The 17,071-nt window shown below is 38.6% G+C and overlaps 1 protein-coding gene across 3 annotated transcripts in view; it reads right to left on the bottom strand.

Moving 5' to 3' along the window:
- Positions 1–17,071, bottom strand: part of capn7 (calpain 7) — a 40,703-nt gene that overhangs the window by 6,400 nt on the left and 17,232 nt on the right. For all 3 annotated transcript variants that reach the window (XM_022253621.2, XM_022253619.2, XM_022253620.2), the window contains exons 8-17: positions 15,692–15,777; positions 13,165–13,258; positions 11,935–12,081; positions 10,629–10,856; positions 8,471–8,615; positions 7,945–8,044; positions 7,526–7,652; positions 2,328–2,400; positions 890–1,029; positions 383–445 (exon numbers count right to left, since the gene is read on the bottom strand). In XM_022253621.2, coding sequence (XP_022109313.1) covers positions 383–445; positions 890–1,029; positions 2,328–2,400; positions 7,526–7,652; positions 7,945–8,044; positions 8,471–8,615; positions 10,629–10,856; positions 11,935–12,081; positions 13,165–13,258; positions 15,692–15,777 — 1,203 coding nt within the window. The remainder of the gene's footprint in view (positions 1–382; positions 446–889; positions 1,030–2,327; positions 2,401–7,525; positions 7,653–7,944; positions 8,045–8,470; positions 8,616–10,628; positions 10,857–11,934; positions 12,082–13,164; positions 13,259–15,691; positions 15,778–17,071) is intronic.

The following is a 17,071-nucleotide window of genomic DNA, read 5'->3' as shown; positions in this document are numbered from 1 at the left end:
ATTTCATTCAAAACACGCCCTCTTTTGTTCCTCCTTGGAGTGGATAATATGCACATACATGTAATTATTGTAGAGGATAAACCCTTGTGCATGCCAAACAATGCATGTTGTTTGGCCCACATCCATTGTTTGGCATGCACAAGGGTTTATCCACTAGGAACACAGGGTGTGGGTTCCCTTGTTTTCTGTTTTCTCTGAATGACGCAATCTACATTCAGAATTCGCATCTCGGCATGAACAGAAAAAAAGCCCTTTTTAGCTTGTTATAGATGAGCTCTGAAGACAAAAGACAATGCGTTTGATTTGGATGCTTCCATATTTATTTGAACAGATAAAATCAGAGAAACATGTTTTCCTTTGAGGTGCTTTGAGGTGGACTGACCTGTTTGGTATTTGTGTAGGGTTCTGGCATCTTGCTCAGCTTAAACTCGCATGTACTGTAGACCTGCAAAATGCCAACGGATTTTTTAAGTTTTATCGTAACAAGCAGAAACACAACAACATATACTTGTTACTAGGTAATAGGGACTACTAGGAAATAAAGACATTATGGGAAACAAAAGTGTTACCATTCATGAGTGCAGTAGGCCATATTGGCCATGTCTGAGTAGCTGGCTTGACCAGCTAATAAGATCAAGAACATTCACAGCCCAGTCAATAGTTTTAAACCAGTTGAAATGCATGCAGTTTAGGAGTAATTGTGGATCCTGCAAAATTGCAACATTTAATGCATCAAGGATTGGGGGTGGACACCTTATTAATGCAACAAAAACTACTAATCAGTATTTGAATGACTTACACAAGTGGATGCACAGTTGTGAAAGACTCTGCTTGGTTGGAACTATCCAACCCTCTCAATAGTCAACATTGACCACCATAGGCTGCTTACCCTAAGTGAATAGCGAATGGTGTTGCTCTTTTCAAATTGAGAAACTACAACTGTAAATAAGCTTCTCTCTTGGATCAGCATCTTGCATAGATAATGAGGACTGTTGATCCTTGTCCCATCAATGAATGGAGGAGGGTCATCTACACAGGAAAAACACAAGCCTGAAAATCACTCTACTGTAATACATGTACCTGCAACGAGTTTCTTCATTTACCAACCCACCAAAACAGTGAGATGGTTGCCCTCATTTTAGAAGTGACTTTTCCTTTTTTTTTCTTGTTCCATTTTCCAACAGTGCCTCTGTAAAAAAATCTATTATCCCCCCCAAAAATAATTAAGTTTGATCCTGCTATAAAAACAGCTGGTTAAAGTCAAGATGAGAATAAGTGAGATGACAGTCTCCCACTCTAAGGACAACAATGAACTGGGATCGTTTAGCATGTCCATCTACATGTGCACTACTGCAGCCATATTGACTGCAGGGTACACAGTGTACAAAGCAGGCAGTATCTTGCAAATTGTCTGCTGTTGTCCTTTTGTCAGTATTTCACCATTGTTGGGATGTCAGATGAGCAAAGCATATTGAACAAATCCATGTTCATCTACAGACCTATTTCCAACAATTCTCTCATAGTGCATGTATAATGGATGTAAGGGGACTTGCTACTATGCATGCAACTTCTGTGCATTTTGAACTGCTAAATTTGTAAAGGACTGGCCATTAGGTCACACACCTAGCACGTTCTGGTACATACCGGTAGTTTTGGCTGTGTTTTGGTCTGGCAGCAAACTGATCTCTATCTTAGTCCATAAATTCCATGCTTGTGCTGGCTTTTGCATCCTCACATACCTTGAAATAGGCATGGCCAGTCACTCAGTTTGTTTGCTTGGCATAAGTCTGGTTAAAATAACACAACTTTCATCATCTCTAGTTGGAAATGATGAATGTCTCTTACTCTTCTTGTGAAGTGAGGTTAAAAATGTATGGAAAATGTACATGCATATGTACCATCCATTCATTTGCACAGCCAATCCATTTTTGCAAACGGAACATTTCAGTTGGTGCTTTTTTCTCAGTAATCCAATACTTAAGAAAAGCACGCCATGCCATGGAAACACCCACAATTTTCTGAGGTCTGCTAGACAAAAATTTGTGATTGGTCACAACGTGTTAGGTTGTGATGTAATGGCCTGTCCAAATATGTTAATAGTCTATACTGTACAAGAAGAACTCAACAACTGTTTGTGCATGCACTTGTTCATGAACAGTTGAACGAGTAAGTTTTGTCTGAAAATGTGCAAACACATGGGATCTGCCATGTTCTCCAGACATCTAACACACATGGTAGTCAGGTACATGTATCTGCCTAGCCTGGCTCTTGTCTTCAGTGAGAGAGTTAATTGTACAGAGCTCCTAGGGTATGACAGCTAGACTTACTGGGGTAGTACACTTTCTTGCCTCCCTTATAGACAAGCAAGGTGATAAATTCCTTGTTGTCTGCAAAGTCATCCTGATGTACAGGTAAATAAACAAAACAAAACATTCAAAAAGTTATTCCAGAAGGAAACATACTGTAATGTGGTGGCGTGCTGTTACTATGTTGTGTAAAATGGCTTTTATTCATGTCCCCAAAACATTTGCAAAAATGAAATGTGCAAAAGTTATCTAACAAAAAATGTCCAAAGAACTCACACTGCAAGCCAAAATTAAAATGGTGTATTTTAAAAGTTTTTTTGATACTTTTATGAAAAGTTGCAAACCTGTCTTTCTAAACCAGGTGTTGGGAAATTTATTTACAAACATATCCCAATTAGAAGTGCTGTTACTCATTTAAACAGTATTTAATTGCTGTTCATTTTAGATTTCATAAAATTTCTGTCTTCAATTCCTTTTTTCTTTCTGTTTACATGTAATTGATTAAGATACACATTTCTTCAATTTTCTTTCATTAGGTAATTCCAGAAACCATTAAATCAAACCACCAAAATTTCAAAATCATCAAAGTGCGTGCTGTCTTGTATCCAAGGTTACAATTTGTAGTTTTGTGTTGAATTTGATCAAATATACAGCATTTGTCTGAAATAACAGTTTATATGAGCAATATCAAAAACACAGGTATTTAAGCTTCAGAAGTCCCTTATTTTTGTTACAATGCAATTTGTATCTAATTTACAGGTCAACGGATATTAATAGAAATACTTCAGAGGTGCTTGTTTTTTGTACTGGACATGAGTTGGATAAGGTCTACTCCTAAAACCAAAAATGGCTAATTTTGATATTTAAAAAAAATGAAGTGTTTTAGAACTGTAGTGACTCAAACATGTACATGAATCTCCTGTGCACTTTATGAAGTCTAAATAAGCACTACTTAGTGGCCTTCTACCGGCATGTGTTGAAGTTTGAAACAGATATGGTTTTGGACAGACACTGAATGACTATGCACATACATGAAACCACATACATCCCAAACTGATGCATGTGCATCCGCTTCGCATCCGAATGTACAGTGCTCTTGCTTGAGTCTCATCCACTAACTTAACCCAAACCTCTCCATTTACTGCACACTGTTCTAACAGGCAGTCAGCTGCATCTCATCAACACACAGTCATCATCCCAAAGTCAGTGTTGTATTTGAGTCCATCACAAGTCCCCGTAAGTCCATCACAAGTCCCCGTAAGTCCATCACAAGTCCCCGTAAGTCCATCACAAGTCCCTGTAAGTCCGTCACAAGTCTCCGTAAGTCCGTCACAAGTCCCCGTAAGTCCATCACAAATCATTCAGTCTTAAGCCAATTCACAAGCTAGCTGTGACAAAAGCATTCTTTTGTCATACATGTAGTTCACCCTGCTACTTAGGACTGGCCTTGCGAAGGGACTTGTGACTGGCCATGTGAAGGGACTTGTGGCTGGCCTTGTGAAGGGACTTGTGACTGGCTTTGTGAAGGGACTTGTGACTGGCCTTGTGAAGGGACTTGTGACTGGCCTTGTGAAGGGACTTGTGACTGGCCTTGTGAAGGGACTTATGACTGGACTTTTGAAGGGACATGTGACTGGACTTGTGACTGAATTTGTGAAGGGACTTGTGAAAGAGCTTGTGATGGACTCAAAAGCATCAGGGTATCCTTTACAATATTTTATGCATGGATTTGAAACTCACTAACTACTCCTGCTGTCTGAGTCCTATCTAGCCAATCTTTTAAATCCATTGTTCATAACTTGTCCCTTGACATGCTCCCTACTCATAACTTACGAACTTTGACTGACTTTTTCTACTAGCTTTTATAAACCAGAAGAGAGGGTCTAAAGTAAACAAAAAACACAAATAAACAAACAAACCTGCCATGGTACCAGTACCCGACCTTTCAAGTATTGCCTACTGTTTATAATAGTGGCCTAAATTGGCAGACATAGTAACCTTTGTTGGTGTCTGGTTTCACCCATTGACGTTCTTTTAACAGCCTAAGTTTATGAGCCACTAGTAGGCAAGATACAGCTGTTATGTAGAGAAAGATTTATGTATGAACTTGTTTTATGCTCTATTGGATTTAAAAGCATGTATGTTTCTTAATGCATGAATATTTAAATAGCACTTAAAATGTCACCTACATGTACCTGTACTGCTGCAGCCATGTTTGATTACACAGTTTGTGAGTCTGTGGAAGGGTCCGTTACATAAAGGTTATCAAAATTCAAATTTCACTTAGGCCTACAACTAGGACAGCTATATTTCATTTTTTTCCTTTTCTAAGAAATAAAATTAAACCCTTATCAAAACATAAATTAAAATGCTATGAAAGACTTCTAAACATCTTTGAAAATTACTTAGATTGGGAGAGTTAAAAGGTGCTCATTGAAATGAGGGAAATATTACACAATAATGCCTTCAATAATTGACCACCATGGAAATTTCCAGTGAACAAAATTAGAAAGCTTCATGAGTGGCTTGTGTCTTCTTTCTTCAGCACTGTAGGTATTTATTTGTACACGTAAGTGTATGTATGAAATGTACATGTACTGTAGAGTACCGAATTGTGATGGCATTTTGAACCAGTCAGTGCGGTGCAAACGAATGGAGTACACGTGCATGTTGATTCACGCACTGAGTCTAAAAGCCTTTTACACACCTAATTGTGCGAGTGACGTATTAACATCAGTACTCTATAACCAACAATGCAATGCATAGATTCCACTGTTAATGCACAGAGAGGAATTTGCTATTACTAAGAGCAAACAATTTCTCACAAGTTGCATGGACACGTAATATACTAGTACATGATATAAATATTCCAAACCACTCCCATCAAATTCTCAAATATGCTGAATTGGATCAAAAATATTTTATCTATGGCTTACACAAATCTCTACAGGACATGACTTGCATGTGACAGAGCACCATACATGTACATACATGTACGTGCGCTGAATTGAAGTTCCATTACAGTTTTATCTGGATTTTGACAGCTTACTCATGGTTGTCAATGTATATTATTATCCCATCTTTATCCCATCTGCTAATGTTAGCCTAAGCCTTATAAAAGTTCCCTCAATTACTTCCCCTAATGAATGGTAACTGACTAGTTTCTGTTTCCATGCAGAAACCCTAGTCATGCCATTTGCTTCACCTTTGAGTCATAGCCACTTGATTCAAGCCAAAGTTGGTGTCAGGTATCACTTAGTTTGCATCTGAATCCAAGTTATAATTAATCTTGCTTAGAACTCATGTCTAAAGCTGAATTCACGTCACTGAAACTGGGAGTCAAGACAGTCTCCAGCCCCAATGTCAGTCATATTGGTCAACTTTGCTGCTAACTACATACGTGTACACTGTATAACACGATAGATTTCAACTAGCCTGCTGATCGAAACAAAGTAAAATAAAGAAGTTTCCACTTTGAATAGAGACACACCCACACACACATACTTATCTTACATACCTAGTGTGGACATTCCTTTCTTTTCATGCAGTTGAGAAAACTCAGTGAAAATACTTGTTTTTCTTGAGCTGGGAACATGATTTTCAGCTGGCTTCTTGTACAAGGTTTCCTTGACTATTCCTCTTCCTTTTAAGACGGATGACCCCAACCCCCAAAATGCCTCTAAGCCCCTTTTTCAGAAAAGGGGAACGTCCTGTGGACATGTATAAGTCCACAGAACATCTTCCTTTCCTGCATCATGTGGACATCTTTTGTTCACAAGTCCATGATAGGTATGTAAGGTTAGCGCAGACCCCTTCTCAAACACTATACATGTAGGTATATGTAAGTGATACAACATGAAATGTTTGTTTATTCATCTTTTTCACACTCAACTTCCACTACTACAAAGTCTGCCAAATGGTTGATTTCAAAGTTCATTCACCTAAAAATCACATCAGACACTGAAGACCAAAACAAATGGTTACTTGTTTTAATAGCAAATTATCCACCTAAATTTGCTTTATCCTATCAGTCAATTTGGCACAACAATTTACTGATCTGCCTCTAACTTACTGGTACTTATGCATTATTCTCTATACTCCACAAAAGTGAGTCACAACTTTTTTGCAAAATCATGAGTAACTGACTTAATGGCCAACTTGTCAACATAACAAAACTTGATATTTCAGTCTCTGAAAAGGAAAGATTAATTGAACTTCAAAGTTTTCTTCTTCTTGTGGACCATTTGAAGCATTAAAAACCTAACACAAACAAAAATCAATGTAATTTTGCCTCAAGTGGTTCACAGTGTGTGACTGTAATCCAACTTTAATGCGGTACATATTTGGTTTGGTTAACATATCTCTGTAAGTTACACATAATTCTACAAACTAGATTCCTCATTATGTGTATGTATTTTCCCACTGTCATGTCTGTGTTTCATTGTCTCTGCTCAGTTCTTTGAAGCAATTTTGTTGTTGGACTATCACCTGGTTCATACAACTGCAGTGGATGGTCACTCTGGCCATTCCATTCAAGCCATTTCATTCATGTTGATGTATTTAAAACCTCAAAATTTTTGGGCGTTTTAACAGAAAACATTCCACATTATTGAGTCTAGGACTTAACATTTTGAGTGTTGTATCTAAAAAGCACTGTAAATGACAGCACTGTAGCCAAGTCACATGAACACAATCAATGGAAGAACAACCGTGAATGTGAGAAAGGAGTTTCAGAAAGCATTATAAGGGAGCGCTGTAACTGCCTCAATGAGCATTTTGTGCCCATCTCATTAGGCCTGAATTCATGACAACAACTATAGCAGAATTGGCTACCACCAGCAGCATACATTTTAAATGGAAAAAAAATTAAACATACTAGGAAAACGTATTTAAAAGGTTTATTTGTCACGGTTTCCCTCTGTAATAGCTGTAACATATTTCATCACAATAACTCGAACCAATTAGCAAATAGTTGACAATTGCACATGTGGTACTTTGTTATGTCTGCTATTCTGTTTAACAAAGGGAAAGAATCAGCTCAGAACAGCTAATTTCGACTTGGCTGCGAAACCACCAGAGAACATCAACAATATTTAGAGTTTCCAAGGCACTTAATCCCAGCCATTAGGACCTTGTGTGTATGTGTGTAACACTATGTATGTTCACTATAACTGGACTTTCATTTAAACAAAGACTGTATATGTATTTGTCTATCTCACCTTGTCTGTGATATGCCTGGTCAGCAGCACCCACACAGCCCCAGTTCCTCTGAGGTCTAGTTTGTACTGGGGGTTGTTGGACAAATTGAAGTTGTCTTTCTTTGGACCTTCCCCTGCCTTCCATTCACTGCAAGGAATATAAACAGTAGTACATCTGGTTGGAGTTTATCTGGTTGGAGTTTATCTGGTTAGACTTTATCTGGTCGGAGTTTATCTGGTTGGAGTTCAGGGATGGATACATGCAACATATAATACTGAACACATTCAAATCTCTGAATTTTACACTTCCTAAAATACATGTACAACACATTGCCCTTGTCAATCATGCCTACAGACACCCACAATACAAATTTCAAACTTCTTTATAGTGCAAGATATTGCTCATTTGATTCCTAAAGAACAAAACACGAAGAACTGACCTGTGAATGACATATGTGTAAGGGAAAAGTTTAGGGTTCCAATTCATGTAGATGACATCAAAGAAGTGACACAAGGAATCCAAGTCAATCCAAAACACACCTGACAGTGAAACGTAAGATAGAATTAATCAATAAAAGAATGAAATATCTCTGCTAGTAGCAGAGGCATTGTGACTCAAAACTTGTGCATCCCAGCACCTGCATATCAGTAATGTGTGCTGTAGCTTTATCAACTATTAACCCAGTAACGAAAAGCATAATTATGGCCAAGACACATATTTGACATCTTGGGACAAAGTCGGATGCGGCTTTCAACAGTGTGGATAACTACCCAGACAAATGGTTGGATAACACAGGCTATAGCCATAATCCCTGGGCCCTTGTAGACTGAAAAGTAAATTTCTGAAATAAAGTTTTTCAGTCGCTAGATCTACAGGTTCATACTCTGTCTCCCAACCAAGTCCAACCCCAATGGTTGTAATACAAGCATTAGTGGATCCAATGAAATAAAAAGGTGACGAAGTACCATTGTCAAATTGCTGAGCATTCTTAGGGTCAAAGTTGAGTGCTTTCTGAAGCTCTGGAGTCCAGTTTGTCTCATCTGTCTCCGAGTATCTGCCTTTCCATCGCAAATGACTCCAAGGGTTCTTGAGCTGTAATAACTTCTTGCCCTGAAACAAAGAAATAGGAAGATAACTAAGACATTCCATTGCAAAATCAAAGTCACATTTTAAAAATAATGGAAAAGTACGGCTCCCCCTCGTTCTTTTTGGTATCATCTATCAAACAGCAAATATTTCCTTCACAGCAGTTCTAATAAACAGTGGAATGTTGCTATATTGCAAACCCTGGTATGACAAATATTCACGTATACCAAATATCCCCACTGGCTCCCAAATTTTCTGTGCACGTTAACCGAACATCACAAATTTGCTTTACATAAAAGAAACATTAGTTACAACTGATGATGACGACTCAAAGTTGAGGAAAATTGTACTCAGGATGGAACAACGGCTGACAAGTGGTGTGGTCTGTATCATTCATGGAGAGCCTACATTGCATGTAAGATGGAACAATGGCTGACAGCTGGTATGGTCTGTATCATCATGGAGGAAGGATACAGAAGGAGCTTGAACTGCCTGGGCTATAACATCTGGCCGATTACCACTTTCTAGCATGCCCGGTATGTCCATAGCCAGAGCGCAGCGCACGCCTACTACCCACCAGCTGTTTTGCAACCATAAGCTCCCTTTGTACCCCATGATCGTCGCCGCAATTTTTCGTTGGTAATCTGCATCCCTAAAACGTTGTGTCCTGCAGTATAGGAAGTTGAATATTCAGCCATCGTTGGTGCTTGATATGATCCAACAACATCATCAAATGTAGTGTTTGCGCAGTTGCTTTTATTAGGCTGTATACCCGAAGTGTTCATGTGCAGTTGTTGCCCTTATCGAACACTTTTGTCTGGACTTCTTTCAGGAATAAATAGCCAAGTTTGTAAGATTTTGTGTTTTGTTTGAATCATTTTTATTATGGCATTTGTACAAAGGCGTATTTTATGAGATTTCACGATCACTCCCTGTGATGAAATAGCACATTTTGTTCCTAATGAACTAAGCTTTCCAGTAGTACTGAACATTTAGTTGGCCAAATTCATTCCAAGTCTTTGACACTGATGTATATTGGACGGAGGAGACTAGAATTACAAACTTTGCATGGATAATGAAAAAGTGTGTCAAAATTTTAAAAGTTTATTTATGATGGCAAAGGTAGGTCTAGTCTAATATCAGGATTTTTTCTCTCTCTATTTCCTGGTCACATCGATAGTTTGTATTTAATTGCAAGTAAAAAACTACAAGTATTGCCAGGGTATTACTGGCCCCACTTGTCCAGCTAAGATGCAGGCAGCAATAAGGCATTTTTGGAATATTTTCTATTATTCGTCAGACTCGGCGGCGACCATCGTTGGACACTTTGAAGTGCCTGAGTTACAACTCCTTCTGTGTCCTTCCTCCATGGTATTATTCATGGAGAGCCTACATTGCCTGTACGTCCTAATTATGTGAGTTGGATGATAATGGCTACAAAGCCAGAAGATTTCAAATCAAAATATCAGCAAAACAGAGATGAATATGCAGATAGACCCTTGAATTTGCTTCTCCACTTACAGAAATCTGTGATAAATATTTTGCTGGTTTTAATCTTTTTCAAAAATGCTTGCCTGACATTTCGTTGTCAACTTCAGACTTTTTGTATAGACTTCCAAATGCTGTAGTATTAGAATGGTTCCTAGCACAGTCCATTTATTACAAAGCCATTTAACTGAAACCACTGTAATTGTACTACATCTTGCATGAATTTTTCAAGCGATGACTTGAGCAAATGTGATTTCAATCTGCAATTCTACCACCAGCGGGGACAGCCCAAAAGGTGAAACATGAAAGAGCATACATTTAACAAAATGCAGAGATTTCAGTGTTTTACATTGTTAACTTTGTTTCTTCTGTGTGAATGTTGACCCAAAGTCCTCACACCACATTTTGTGGGGCAGGCTGCCACATTTGAATGGGATTAAATTCAGAACTGCCAGGTATGTGCATCTGTGACTGAAAAGTGCTACATCAAATGACCATTATGCCAAATATTTTGTGTGGACCTCCTTGTGTTTGTTATTAATAACTGACCATTATCTCACGTATATCCAGCATAGCATATGCATGTGTAGGCACCAGTCCTGCCCGGTCCCCTTCCGCATCTGACATCACACCCGTTGCCAAGGTAGCCAGGACATCACCTTTATGGAAGCGGTCTTTGAGTTTAGCAAAGACTTTGTCTTTGTCAAATTCCTTAGAGTCTGGTTTGATGGCCTGTCGTTCTGGGATCCAGCCAGTTAAGGCATGCAAGTCAATGTTCTGTGAAAGGATACAAATCAATATGATTACCGCTGCAATTCCGACGGTATGGGGAAGGAAGGCTACATAGTGCACAACTACTGTTTGAAAATGTCACAATCAAATATACACTGTTCCTATTTTCTTTCAGAAACAGTTATTTTTGGCATAAAAACCTGGGCATGAATTTCTTCTTGGAAACTGTTCCCATGTCTACCATAATTCTGTCTAATTTAGGAAAACAGATACTGTTAAAGCCTCACAGTGGCAAAGAAGCATAAAAGTGTTTCAAATACAGGTGCTAAGAAGATCATCCTACATGGAATAAAGACGGGCAATGTAGGTAGAAGATCATCCTACATGGAATAAAGACGGGCAATGTAGGTAGAAGATCATCCCACATGGAATAAAGACGGGCAATGTAGGTAGAAGATCATCCCACATGGAATAAAGACGGGCAATGTAGGTAGAAGACCATCCTACATGGAATAAAGACGGGCAATGTATGTAGAAGATCATCCTACATGGAATAAAGACGGGCAATGTAGGTAGAAGATCATCCTACATGGAATAAAGACGGGCAATGTAGGTAGAAGATCATCCCACATGGAATAAAGACGGGCAATGTAGGTAGAAGATCATCCTACATGGAATAAAGATGGGCAATGTAGGTAGAAGATCATCCCACATGGAATAAAGATGGGCAATGTAGGTAGAAGATCATCCTACATGGAATAAAGACGGGCAATGTAGGTAGAAGATCATCCTACATGGAATAAAGACGGGCAATGTAGGTAGAAGATCATCCCACATGGAATAAAGACGGGCAATGTAGGTAGAAGATCATCCTACATGGAATAAAGACGGGCAATGTAGGTAGAAGATCATCCCACATGGAATAAAGACGGGCAATGTAGGTAAAAGATCATCCCACATGGAATAAAGACGGGCAATGTAGGTAGAAGATCATCCCACATGGAATAAAGACGGGCAATGTATGTAGAAGATCATCCTACATGGAATAAAGATGGGCAATGTATGTAGAAGATCATCCTACATGGAATAAAGACGGGCAATGTATGTATCAATTTATATTTACCGAGTTAGATCCTGGGAAATCATAGCCTCCCATAACCTTCATATAGGCCTTCTCTAGCAGAGACACCCACAATTCATTGCGGTTGTTGGAGAATGAGCAAAGCAGGTCTCCATGCTTATCCATGGGCAGGTAGTCATCAATAATTACCTGATCAAAATATGCCGACAATATCTCCATAAAACTATAATGCCAGAAAGCAATTATTACTGCTCACAGCAACTGTATAGTAAGCATGATTCTCTTTTTTAAAAGACAGATTAGATGGAAGATTTCTGTGCAATGTAAAATATAGTGTGGCTAGTTTGACTGGATAGCAAGGGATAAATGGCAAGAGAAATCCCTCTATACAGAGACTGTACTGATTTCCAAATTGGTAGGAAAATGATCTCAAACTGCCTGATGACAGAGTACAATCACTGTCAAGCATTCTGAGGTACACATACATGTACATAAACAGCACAGTAACCCAATGGTACACTCTATGAGCTTTATTTCAGAATGTTAATCTCATTTCTACCACTTTACATGCAAGTAATTCAATCTCACGATAAATGCAGAATTCGGATGAGGATTGTCACGGAACATCAGAAAACTACATGTACATGTACAACATTACTTTGTGGCACACAAAACAGAAGCATCATATTTTATGATCGACTTGCAATCACAGGAAAATTGGCAATAATTCAAATTAGCACGAGTCTCTAAAGGCCTCTGGTTTTTCTTGGATACATATTTGTGTGTCTTCATAATTGGTATCATCTCTCATGCACCTACATGTGTATGACCCTTCTCCTTCAATTGGGTTAAAAATTCCTTTTCCTATACACGTACCAATGATGAAGTTTGCACAACAGAATGATTAACACTGGTCAGAAATAATTCTTCTCTCAATGGCATTCCAGTTGAGTTAATCCTACAGCTTAAAAGCACTGAAGTGAATGAAGTGAGATCCTACATGTAGCTGAGAGCATGTGACCAGTGTATATAAAATCACATAATGTAATTTGTCACTCTTGCAGGTCTATCTACAGGTGCATGCCACTCACAATGTTATACAAGCAATACACATCTACATATGTTCTCAGACATAAGCCAAACAAAATAATAACTGAATCAAAGAGAAAATGAATCCGAAGAATCATTCATCCAAAATCTGTCTGTGTCTAAAGTCCTGAGTAGTCTTCTGAGACTATTCCCAATGCACAAATCTCATTGGCTCAGACTGACCTTTCTTTTGACTCCATTCAGACGAAGGATCACCATGTATTTTCCACAAGGATTGTAGATCGGTTTGCCCTGCTTGTCTTGAGGATAAATAATTCTGAGAAATGAAACCCACAATATTCATGAGTGTAGAGGTTATGAACTTGGGCTGACCTAAATTACCTAAATTGGCAAAATGGAAGATTCTGGAAGGTGAAGATTAAAGAGAACATTAGAATCAGTTTATGGTACAATCTTCAACAATTGTTAAACTTGGACTAATCTTTTGAAGGTATTTATTTGAACATCAAACCAACAAAAATTTCAAGAGCTGCTCATGTTCTATGTACATCTCAGTGTTGTAGTTGAATACCTTCTTCCGAGTACAGTGTACTGCCGAGTACTTACATTTCTGAGTACCTGAAAGTCTGAGTATTTTACCAGCGGAGTACCAGAATTGATTTTCAAGTACAAGTACTTGTACCTCCGAGTGCAAGTACGAGTACTTGTACCTCCAAGTGCGAGTAAGAGTACAAGTACTTGTACCCCCGAGTGCGAGTACAAGTACTTGTACCCCCGAGTGCGAGTACGAGTGCTTGTACCTTTGAGTGCGAGTAAGAGTACAAGTACTTGTACCTCCGAGTGCAAGTAAGAGTACAAGTACTTGTACCCCCGAATGCAAGTACGAGTACTTGTACCTCCGAGTGCAAGTAAGAGTACAAGTACTTGTACCCCCGAGTGCGAGTACGAGTACTTGTACCTCCAAGTGCAAGTAAGAGTACAAGTACTTGTACCCCCGAGTGCGAGTACGAGTACTTGTACCTCCGAGTGCAAGTAAGAGTACAAGTACTTGTACCCCAAAGTGCGAGTACGAGTACTTGTACCTCCGAGTGTGACTACTTGTAATTTTGAGTACAAGACAGAGTACTCCAAGTCTGGGTCAAATCTGTGTGTGAAAATGTTTAAATGGATATGAACAATGGATCTACAAACTTTTTGTGCAACTGATTGGTTTTATAAAAATCTGCCATACATGTAGCATTGCCAAATCAGTATTAGATTTAGTCCCATACTGGGTACATGTATTTCAGGCTCCTTGGCAAAACTCACAAGTACAACATTTATACAGCAAGAGAAAAATCATCAGATCTGATGCACCAACAACAGCAAAAGCACTGACTCAGAGGTAAAATGTAAAACATCAAGAATAAGCAAATGCCGTTGATGCATGGCCCCGATTTCACCGAGCTGCTTACAAAATTTACTGAAGTGCCAAAACCTTGCTTAAAAACAAACGTTACCAACTAAAACTCAGTATGATTGTCATGCCAACCAAAAAAATGTGAATAACATTCTGAAACAATACACATTACAATGGAGTTGTGATTGGTGATCTGTGCTTACTTGTGGCCATGTCAATGTGCATGTACCAGTATGATTCCACCTCGTGATGCATTCGCCTATGCAAACACAATGCGAACGAATACATAAATTTGAATGGGTGAAGTCTGCTTTCCAGACTTCATATTCCTATGCCCATGTTATTCTACATTCTTAATTCTATGTCAGGGCCAGGAACCAGACTATAGCTAACACTGAATTGAGTGTTACTAGTTGTGGACCCAAGACACCTTTCGCGGTGCTACGATCAGTTGTTGTATGTAGTATGTGGTGTACACGTACTTTCCAAGGCAATATACGCAGTGACGATGCTCCTTCCAGCCTCTAGGTCTGGTGATGGTTTGTGTTGCAGAATAAACAGAGGGTCTTCAAACCAAGACTAGGAACACACAGGCATTTCGCGTTCGTAATTGGCTAACAACGGCAAATGAGTAGGTCTTGTGTTTGTCAGATTGAACCGAATATTGGTCTGCGAGGATCAATTTTCATGTACCACTGTAATTCAATGGCCGTAACAGGATTTAAATGATTTTTTATCGAGTACTGTTAGTCAAGTACGAGTAACTTGATGCTCGAGTTCAATTTTATTCTGAGTATTTTGCAGCCCGAGTACAAGAACTGTTGTTGAAGTAAAAGTACTTGGAAATTCAAGTACAATTAAGACTCGAGTAGTACTCGAGTACGAGTACTACAACACTGGTATATCTACTTACGAAAATCTTTACGTTACCGAAAAAACAGCTTTGGTCACTTCCACAGTTACTTAATGCAGGCAGCTAAAAATCATTGTCATGGCCAAGAGTGAGTAGCTGCACGTTCATTTTCCACAATGAGAAACAGAGATGCACTTGTCTCAAGTCTCTAGTTCAGATAATATTTAATTTCCTTTGCTTAGGTACAGTACGTACTAATCTTGCGTTCTTACGTGTATGTACTATTGTGCAACATTACTCAACAGACTTTCTCAAGCTGGATTCATGCTTATCATATCATAACCAATCCAATGTTGCATAGCTGCTCTAGCTGTGACCATTATCAGCAATGGCTTAGTTAACCAATGACACACAGAAATTAATACATTCCTGATCAATGCAGGAAGAATTTCAAAAGGCCCCTGGGAACAGATCAAACTGATAAATGATAAGCTCACTTGGTTATGACACTTTTCTTGAAACGTCTCTCGTAGTTTGCTGAGATAGCCAGTGATGCCAGGAAGGAACAATCCTGGACGATAGTCTAGAAGAGAAATGAAACCAACAAATTCAAATGAGGTTTGTAATTAGGAAAGAGTCTCAATTTATGGGCAATCAGGAATTTAGGGATAAATGGCATAACTTAAGACTGATTCACTTGAAGTGACAGAAAAACAAATTTCTCATCAACTGAAGGTTTTTGTGATATTGCTATTTCACTGGTATCTTGGCTTCACTTTTAAATGCATGTCAACTAAACCTTTTGACACGGTAAAGAGGAAAAAAATAAACATTATAAGTAGGAGACCTTAAGACTAATCCAGTACCAGTACATGTTTGCTTTTGGTAGGCTCATGCAAATTAAAATCTGTTGTATCTGGTTTTATGAGCTGAGTAAAACTAATGAGGGGTTTTTTTAGTTGAAGGGCCTAAGCAATGCAAGTTTTCATACAACCCTCTGAAACATATGATTGTGCCTCCAGTAACCCCATTTCAATTATTATTTCACTATTTTCAAGGGTACCGGTATTTTACTGCCTTTTGGGTTTTTACGCTGAAATATTTCCATATTCATAAGCAAAGCATGATGTCATCCTGGGAAAAATTTATGTTTACGTACATTGGTCTGTGCACAAACAAACCCTAAAAACTGCTGGATTTTACATTTTTTGTTGGCCTACGCAAAAAATTGTCTTTTCTTTTGTGATTCATCGTCGGGCAAGTACACAAGCAATTCAACCTGAATGGAACCAAGAAAGGGTACAATTTTCATAGCGGCACTGCACTTGGCTGGTTTATGAACAACTTTGAAATGCATGCATTGTGGTCATGTCCCACCAACAAAATAAATGCTCAAACCATGAAGGGGTGCTTCTGCTTAAGGCAGACAAGCCAGTGAGCAACCAACTCTCATGAATGTTTTCAGTGAGTAAATTCTGGGTTCATAATTTCAACATAAAAACCTATGCACTGAACTCTGTCTTCCCTGAATGACACAGCACCAGTGCCAAGTTGTCAAGGAAAGCAGTACAATTTTAATGTTTAAAAAAGTGCACTTTTCAATGTCAAACACCTTTCATACATCGAGAAGAGCATTAAGATACAGAAAAAGAGTGTTTCAGAAAAATTCATTGCAGCAAACTTTTCAAATTTGAATGAACAGGTGTGCTCTTGGTTTGGGCTGAGCATTATCTGTCAGACATTTTCTTTTTTCCTTTGTGAAGGATATAGATACAGAGTACTGAAGTGTGATGTCATTGAAAAGGTACATGTAGCTGCAATCAATTTGTTTAAATACAACCTTCAAAATGCACCTCTGTGTCTAAGGTAACATTATT

This window comes from Acanthaster planci, linkage group LG17, assembly GCF_054643075.1.
Source record: "Acanthaster planci isolate LZ-2023a linkage group LG17, COTS_SCS, whole genome shotgun sequence".
NCBI classification, from domain to species: Eukaryota; Metazoa; Echinodermata; class Asteroidea; order Valvatida; family Acanthasteridae; genus Acanthaster; species Acanthaster planci.
Note: the sequence above shows the minus strand (reverse complement) of the source record. Positions and strands in the feature narration are given on the sequence as shown.